Source organism: Salvelinus namaycush, chromosome 18 (genome assembly GCF_016432855.1).
Source record: "Salvelinus namaycush isolate Seneca chromosome 18, SaNama_1.0, whole genome shotgun sequence".
Lineage (NCBI taxonomy): Eukaryota > Metazoa > Chordata > Actinopteri > Salmoniformes > Salmonidae > Salvelinus > Salvelinus namaycush.
In genome coordinates, this window is record NC_052324.1 from 15,432,700 (window position 1) to 15,441,983 (window position 9,284).

General features: G+C 40.0%; 1 protein-coding gene across 1 annotated transcript; it reads left to right on the forward strand.

Annotated features, from left to right (window-relative positions):
* Positions 1 to 513: 513 nt before the first annotated feature.
* Positions 514 to 7,075, forward strand: lhx2b (LIM homeobox 2b). Its single transcript, XM_039012766.1, has 5 exons — positions 514 to 720; positions 2,198 to 2,400; positions 2,798 to 3,168; positions 6,086 to 6,288; positions 6,794 to 7,075. The coding sequence occupies exons 1-5, from the start codon at positions 514 to 516 to the stop codon at positions 7,073 to 7,075; spliced, it is 1,266 nt and encodes a 421-aa protein (XP_038868694.1).
* The last annotated feature ends 2,209 nt before the right edge of the window (positions 7,076 to 9,284 follow it).

The following is a 9,284-nucleotide window of genomic DNA, read 5'->3' on the forward strand; positions in this document are numbered from 1 at the left end:
TTCTATTCCTTCGACTCGTGTGGAAATCATTTTAGTTTTACAGTGATGCCGGAGTAGATGATTCCAATAAAAGTAGCGACAGTGTCCATTGATCGAGTTAGTATTGGTCGGCGAAGGACTAATTAATTCGTTTACTAATGCCCTGCAAAATGTTTTAATCCAAATTCCTCTGAAGAAATAGGAGGGACCAGTAGCAGACCCATGCAAAGGGGCTTCGATAGTTGGTATGTTTTTAATTCCGTAGGAATTATTTAGCAAATTGCATTTCTTCCCGCATGATAATGGAATAATATATTGGTATGCTGCATATAATTAATTAGCATTAGTAAAACGACGGATTCCGTCACTTTAATTAATGAATTATAGCCTATGAGAGAGAGATGCAGAGATTCGGATGATGATTTCCATTGGCAGATGATAGTGTGGAGAACACGTGTCCATTTTTGCCTCACATTTTTTTCTGACCCGGAATTCTTACATGTCACACCAAGAAGGGAAATAATCTGACTGCCAATGCACGGGCTAGGTTTGCGTCTTATGGAAATCTTTGGTTGCAGATCTGAGGAAAACACGTATAATATCATCCCCTCTGCGGCAACGATGCTTTTCCACGGACTCCCTGGAGGCGACATGCACGATGTTGTGGAAGAAATGGAGCGGAGAGGAAAGAGCGAATCCGCAGCTATCAGTTCGGCTATAGACATGGGAGAATCTGAAACGGTAGGCAACTGAACAACCACACGCTGAGGGGCGATTGCAATCGAGAGTATAGCGAGCAGTTGTGTACAAATATCATAATGAGCAGCGAAACGTTGATGCCCAAAATGCAGGAGCAGTGCACTATAAAATCATACTGGGGATATTAAAAAAGACTTGAGATTAAAACTTGTTGGACTACGAAATAACTTACTTTTTGAGTGTATTGCTATTATTTTTAATAGGTCTTAAACAATGTATGTATGATTGTGGAATTATTTTGAATCTCTATCACAAAACAATTGAGCGTAATCTAATAATAATAGGCTAATGAATTCATAGGCATATGCTAATCTGTTAATAGCAAATATCAGTGATGTTTTTACTATACACGCTCAAGTGTTTTTAAGCATGACATTGTTCTGGTGTTAGATATGTTGTGGATTTAAACGACACCATAATGAAATGAATGTTTTATAATTTTCTACTTTTGAAATTGTACAACATTACACATTCATCAATTCGTTGTGCAAATGAGTATGAGGCCTATATGCTACTGTTTCCTTACAAATAAAGGTACAATTCATAGAGATATGTTTTACCTTTAGACTAAAACGTGCATGTGTTCAAATCTTGTTTGATAAAATGGAACTTGAGTTAAATTACAAATGAATTCGTTAGACTAGTAACAAATGGGGGGGGGGGGGGGGGGGGGGGGTCATCTTCCTATAACATTGGCATTCACTTTGTTGCCTATATTTTATGCCTAGGCCTAATGGGTGGGTAGAAGTGGTTTGATCTTTGATCTGTTTGGCTATATGTGATAATGTCTTTGTATTGTGGTGCATTTCCTTGTTTTGTTGTGGATTTAGCCAAATCAAAGTTTTAAGACAAATTACATTAGGTGAGGTGAACGTTTTAGCACCCCCCCTCATAATAATAATTGTCCCAAAAGTGTTTACGAAATTATAATTTTCATGAAACTTTTTAAAAGAGTAAAACCATTTTAGAGAATAGGCCTAAAAATAATGAAGTGTGTGTGTTTGTAAGTGTGTTTTGATTTGATTAGGATTTCTGAAATCGTAAATCTTGATGCGAGTAAGCCGTTTTATTTCGAGGACTACAGGCTACATAACATGTGCTTTGTTGTTGTTTATGGATTAATGTTTCATTTTAAATGCCCAAAATGTTTATAACAAGGTATGCTTTGGTCTAGAATAGGATACAGTTAGCCTAGCTATAGGCCTGTAAACTGGCATATTTTAACTGATGTGAAAAAAATGTTCCTTCATTTCTAGACTAACTAAATAACTGTATTATGCGTTGCAATGCCCTCGGTCAGATATTACAATATGTTCATGCAAAACATCATATTTAAAAGAAGATCTGATAAAAAGGAGCATATCTTCCGGCGGGAAATGATATATTATTTCGATATGGGTGTTTGATGACATGTGGTTGGTCTGTGTTTTAAGTTTGTGTTTGTTTGGTTGTCTTTTAGAACATGCAGTGCATGAACAGTGACAGGGTGGCTCTGTGCGCGGGCTGCGGCGGGAAGATTGCTGACCGCTACTACCTGCTCGCGGTAGACAAACAATGGCACATGCGCTGTCTCAAATGCTGCGAGTGTAAACTCAACCTGGAGTCCGAGCTCACCTGCTTCAGTAAAGACGGAAGCATCTACTGCAAGGAAGATTATTACAGGTAACTCCATAAACTCCGCCAAATGTAAAAGTGTTTGGTGGTTATGAAGAATAGCAAACGTTTGAAGTCAGATTTTCCATTAAAACAGTCACCCCTGGACAGGTGATATTTAATTTGGGTATTACAGCACCATATAATAGGCTTTAATGTAGTCTATAGCGTGGCTATACTACAGAGCTTCGACAAAACATTAAAAGTGCCCTTGCGCAAAACGCATTACATATGGCCTGTGTGAGAGTTTCAAAGTACTGTACATGGTTCTGTTTCAAAGCGGGACTTGGAGTAGGCTTACATAGCTACCAATGTACTGTATGTGCTACTAATTGACGTGGTTAAGCCTAATTCACATCTAATCCAAATGTGTCCATGCACTGACTAGGTTCTGTCTTCTCTGCAGAAGGTTTTCGGTCCAGAGATGTGCCCGGTGCCACCTCGGGATCTCGGCTTCAGAGATGGTGATGCGGGCCAGGGACTTGGTGTACCACTTGAACTGTTTCACCTGCACATCCTGCAACAAGATGCTAACGACTGGGGACCACTTTGGCATGAAAGACAGTCTGGTGTACTGTCGGCTGCACTTTGAAAATCTCATACAGGGGGAATATCAGACACATTTCAATCATGCGGATGTAGCCTCTCACAAAGGACTGGGACCTGCCAACGCTTTGGGACTATCCTACTTCAACGGCGTGGGGACTGTGCAGAAAGGGCGGCCCAGGAAAAGGAAAAGTCCCGGGCCAGGAGCAGATTTAGCAGCCTACAATGCCGGTAAGACTACAGTGATAACATTTCCATTTAATATAGGCCTTCTTTTCAGAACAACGCCATATTGACTCAATGGCCACTCCCCCCAATCAAAAAGTTTTCATTGCGTATGACAAAATTACATCACTGTGCAATTTATAATTATTGCCAAGGCCTGCTATTAACAACGCAGGCCAACAATCATTAAAGGGTGGGACTTAAAAGTGCAGGCAACTCTTTATCCGAATGATTTTAAGCATGGTAATCATTTAAATAGAGTAACTTACTTCCTCTCAATAATATATCATCTACATTCGATACAACGACAATTTTATATAGATGTTGCATGCTTTTAGGCTAATGTGTTTGTTATCTCAATCGTAACAGTTCTTTCTCATTCAAATAGAGAGGTGCAAAACATTCCGCCCTCTTCATTGCATCAGTTAATCTCTAACGATTTAAATAGGCTATCATAATCAATTGATGTTATGATATTTTTGTTTTTGCAACCAATATTTTCAAACCAATATTTCAATGACTTCTTTCTGTTCATTGATTTAAGCTATAGGCTATTATTTCTTAGGCCTAAAAGGCACATGGGGCCTATAGCAGAAGACACGTAGGCAATTATTTGATTTTACTATACAAAGTTGTTTTTTAATCAATCATGTTCTTTACCTCCATGGACGTTCCGATTTTGTTAATGTCAGAAAAGTATCGTAGCCTAAAGGGTTGTAATATTGCATATCTTATTTGTGCTCTGGAGAAGGTAAATACCAAATGTGACCATCGTTGTAGGCTACACTGTCGTTGGACACACATTTGACATCATTTCTCAGACGAAATTATAACATGGTGGTTTACCAAATTGCTGCCGATTATTCATCCGAAATCCCTCTCTCTACAATTCAATTGCAATTCAACAGTGTGTGGCAGGGCAGTTTTATCCATAACATTTTTCCTCCTGTCCTCTAAAAAATGTTTTTGAAGTTCCGGCTTTCGCCCTAGCCATTTTCCACTTGTCAGGCTCTATAGACGTCTAAAGTTCCCCTTCTCGCCCCGTTGCGCACTCGGGGACCGGTTGGTCTGGGACGGGGCCAGGATGGGTGTGCACTACAAGAGATCAATGAGACTTGACGAGTTATCCAGTAGTGGTTGTGGCCAATGAGCAGTTGTTGCAACAGCAAAATACTTTCTATCATCAAGAAGGCCCCTTCAATAAACATACTTGTCTTCCTGTATCGACATTTGTGTCTTGGGAATGAAACATTGACGTCAGTTATTGTGTTATTAAACTGTTTTCAGGTGCATTCCATCCAGCTTTCATCAAATAAGTCAATCGTAGAATAAAACATTGACAAAGGGCAAGGTGAATCGATCTACCTTCAGGATATTATCCTACAGGCTATTCAAATAGGCGTATATAAAATCACTTTTCTATTTAGGCCTACGCATCACTAGGCCGTGTGTCATCATTCACTTGGTCATATGAAGATTTTCCACATGGTTCATCATCTGATTGAGTCACCATACTTTTTCATCCAGTCTGTCTCACAACATCTAAGCGAGAAGGGGAGGTGGTTGGGCCGCTACTGCCCTCTACTGTTTACGGATTGGGCCACTGACTGCTGTACAGATCAACCCTACTGTATTTGATGAATAAACAACGTATTTAAAGTAGGCTATTGAATAAAGTCACCTAACAATCGTTCACAAACGAAATCGACGTTGTGCTTCAATTAACATCTAATACGTTTCTGAATGTGTTGTGGTCTGCACAAGTAAACCTATACATTATTTCCAGCTGTTATTAGAAAGGTACTCATCAGCCTATCAATAGCTTTTGAGAATTTGCGAAAGATAAATACTTTTTATGTATGTATGGTGTTTGTGGTTTATTGTATGAAGTGTTATTCTGAGAAATTTGAATGACTAATATTTATTGTATGCAGCATTGAATATGTCTGAACTGTTATGAATAGATAGCGACACTTAAGCATTTGCCAAGAAAATACTGTCATGGAAATGTGTCATGTTTTTGCGTCCACGATTTGATTATCTAGGGCAGAATATAGCATATGACAATTAATATGACAACAGCCATCACACAATTACGGTTATTATTATTAGTAGTAGTAGGCCTAGTACTAGTAGTAGTACTATCAACCTATATTAATTAGACTATTTTTGTATTTTATTTTACCCGTTTTATGTGCTTATTATTTCAACTCAATTCATGGCATTTCTATTTCGCGAACTGCCAATGCATATTTCACAGCGCAAGACCTCTACGTGTAAAGACACTCCTGCCAATACTAGCCAGAAAGTCATTCACATGCACATATTTTAATTGGTTGATATCTTACACAACCCGCCTATGACACCATATAGTGAGTGCTGCTTAATGTATGTGAATGTAACACTGGCTATCGCCCTAAAAATGTGTCATTAGAAGTCAATGTTCATGTTAACACTGACATATACAAATATCACAAATACATCAAATATGTTACAAATATAATATAATATTTGGATTATGGTACTGGGTGGTTTAAGGGCCTTATTAGACATTTCTGTTCAATAGTAAGGCTGTGGTTGAATTTACAATCACTGTTCAATTATACCTACGATTTTCATGTTTGTATTCCTCTCCACGCTCTCTACCCAACGTTTCATTACTAAACCAATTTTAAAACATGGCATTAAAAGCCAGCTACACTCACTGCTGGGCTGCATATAAGCCAGCATGTTGCTGATTTTATTAATGTATCAATTCAATACATAATGTAGAAAAATACATAACATGGTCATGTTTAACTTATCCACTTGTTTGTGAATGAAACACCATGTTCAGGTGGACTAACCAACATCTAATCTTTGTGTGTGTGTGTTTTTGTGTGTTTGTGTGTTGGTGTGTGTATGTGTGTGTGGTGTCCTCCAGCACTCAGCTGTAATGAGAACGACGGCGACTCTATGGACAGGGACTCTTACAGCTCCAGTCAGAAGACCAAGCGCATGCGGACCTCCTTCAAACATCACCAGCTGAGGACCATGAAGTCCTACTTTGCCATCAACCACAACCCAGATGCCAAGGACCTGAAGCAGCTAGCCCAGAAGACTGGCCTCACCAAGCGTGTACTACAGGTTAGACACACACCTACACTGTATTGTTCCTCACATTCAACAAAATGAGAAAAACTACACACAAATGGAAAAAAAACTTTTTTTCTTGTGTATCATGATGGCAATACAATTGAATAATGGGATGTTGGAATTAAACGAGTAACAAAGGGACATTTTTCTATTTAAATTTCCAGATAGGAATTGTAAGGAGTGGGAGTAGTAAAAACAGTCTGTACTGTTTATCATGGGGAGCGGGGAAGCACAACAGAGAGTGCTTGATTTCCACAAAGACGACAGCAAATTATCTAGGGGACTGAAGAAAAAAATGAGACAAAAAGGTTTCTGAACAAAAATTCTGTAAAAATCGCTCCGCTTTAATTAACGCTCCCAGAAAACAAAGCAGTCATTTTGCTTTGATGCGTTCTATTTTTCATGCCTGTTATTCCAGTTGAAACCTTCCCTCTGTCTTTTCCCCACGGTTCCATCACTAACAGTCGCAACGATGTTGCCTTGCTGTGGTACACAGGTCTGGTTCCAGAATGCTCGAGCCAAGTTCCGGCGGAACCTGATGAGACAGGAGAACACGGGCGTGGACAAGACCTCAGACGGCTCCACCCTGCAGGGGGGCACACCCTCTGGCCCCGCCTCAGAGGCCTCAATGAGCCCCTCCAGCACACCCACGACCCTGACGGACCTGACCAACCCCACCATGCCCACCGTCACCTCCGTGTTAACCTCTGTGTCTGGCAGCATGGATGTTCACGAGTGCAGGAGCCCATCGCAGACCACCCTGACCAGCCTGTTCTGACGCCCCCTCACCTCCCTCACAGACTGCCCCCTTCAGCTTCCTCTGATGCCCCCAACCCTTTAAGCAAACACCCTGACCAGCCTCTCCCCTGACCCGACCCCCCCCCCCCCCCCCCCCCCTCGACTCTGTCCACTCGGAACCTAAACACAGACCTTTGACAGAGACATTGAATGGACTAGTAAAATTAAGGTAAAGGAAAAATGCTCTTACTTTTACTCTGAGCCCATTTTAGAATATTTGCATAGTGAGGCTGCAAAGCCTTGCAGAAGGAACCGTTGTTGTTATTCTGTTGTTGTTGTTGTTGTAGTTGTTTTGTTGAGAACTGAAGAGACTTGATTTGCATTTTTCAGTGTTTACAGAATGAAACTTGGGGAAAAGAAAAAAAACTGCTTAATTTTGGAAATTCATTTTTTCCAGCACAATATTTATGTTGTTGTACAGGAGTCAGTGTTAGGAAACATTGAGAAGGATTGTAAAATGATGGGAAATCTGAGATTAAACACAGGCTAAGATATCCTAAGACTGCAATGTGCCTTACACTCCATTTTATCTTCAATTGGCCCCAACATATTCAGACCTATTTCTCCCAGTAACATCAGATAGATACACATGTTTTGAACCAACAGAGAGTATTTTGGATCAAGGGTATAGGAGTAAATGTGTGTGTGTTCCGTGTGTCTGGTGCATGTGTCTGTGTGTGTGTGTCTGTGTGGGTTTGTGGTCTTAACTGTTGTTGAATAAATCAAAAATTACATGTTTACACGCACGCACACACACAGATCTGGCATATGATATCATACAATAGGTTGAAATGAAACAGCCAATGAAATCTAGTTTTGTTTTGAAATATTGTGATCTTACGATTTGCATTTATCTTACAAGAACAACAATTCTATACCTCATTTACATAGGAACTTGATATCAATGAAGATGGTTATGCTGGCTAAATACTGCTGTGACATACAGTACACACTGGCATCCCAACCTCTTACCTCAACTCAGCTTCCACTGTTCAACACAACTGGGAGTTTTGAATTGCAATTGGTCAAAATGATGTTTCCCTCAACAGGAGTTGAAGCACTAAAAGCCAATATAAGGCTATTTTCAAGTGTATCTTTAATCAGACACAATGTAGCATGATATGTGTAGGCAGCGTGTCATGTCCAACCAAGAGAAAAGGCCAGCTATTTATATTTGTGTTACAGTAAATACCATAATTATCATAAGCTCTAATTGTGGGCTTCTGTTTAAGTTGTGCAACCATTTACTTCCAAATTCTGTTACATGAAACAACAGGCAACTGGCTACAAATGTTTAAGTTTCCCTTTTGTATACAGTATCACAAGCCAGATATTTTACTCATAGGGAAAAAAATATGAGTTTATGAGTGAGAATACGCAGTCATACGGTTCCTTCCACCTTCATCCCTCAAACACTACTACTACTACTACTACTACTACTACTACTACTACTACTACTACTACTACTACTACTGTACCAGCCACTGGTCTCCAATGATGTATGGTTATTGACTGAGGACTTACTGTTTTCCTGCACCTTCTTGTACAGATCCTGACCCTTCGATGTAGTCTTCAGTTCTGTAAGAAATATAAAAAATGAATTATAACTTATGTCATCCTTACAAATTTGTTCCTTCACGTCTGTGAGTTTTGTATTACACCATTAAAAGCACTAACCTATTTTGCATTGCTCGACTAAAGCCTCATATTGAGATGGTCTGTCATCTATCTACTGTAGTGGATGGGGGTACTGTAGATGTATTGTCATAGGATCAAATCTGTCTCTACGTATGCATTCCCTTCCTTTCAGCATTCCAGGGATTCTGTGCTAGTGTGGCAGATCCAGTCTAGAACCATTATTGGAATTGCAGAAATGAGGGTCATGCGAGGCCTGCTCACATAACCATTCAGACCAGGGCCGACTGGCTTTTATATGAGCTAATGTTTTTTAGGGGATTTACTCGGCCACAGACAGTTGAAGATCTGCCCTGAACTCTCAAAATAAAGGCACGGTTTGGACCAACCTTTAAGCCCCTGACTGGTGTAAAACTGGTCACTTAGTATCCACCATGTTGGCTCCTAGTTATAGTATGTCAACAGGCTGGTGGTGCTACCATACGTGACCCGGGTTGCTGTACACACTATGTCAACCAACCCGTTAACATTCAACAGTAAACCAACATAGTAAC

Bases quoted from the DNA above. Each gene is read 5' to 3' on its own strand.
- lhx2b (XM_039012766.1), top strand. From the start codon at position 514: ATGCACGGGCTAGGTTTGCGTCTTATGGAAATCTTTGGTTGCAGATCT. The intron at 721-2,197 runs GTAGGCAACTGA...GTTGTCTTTTAG, and splicing joins ACATGGGAGAATCTGAAACG to AACATGCAGTGCATGAACAG. The intron at 6,289-6,793 runs GTTAGACACACA...TGTGGTACACAG, and splicing joins TCACCAAGCGTGTACTACAG to GTCTGGTTCCAGAATGCTCG.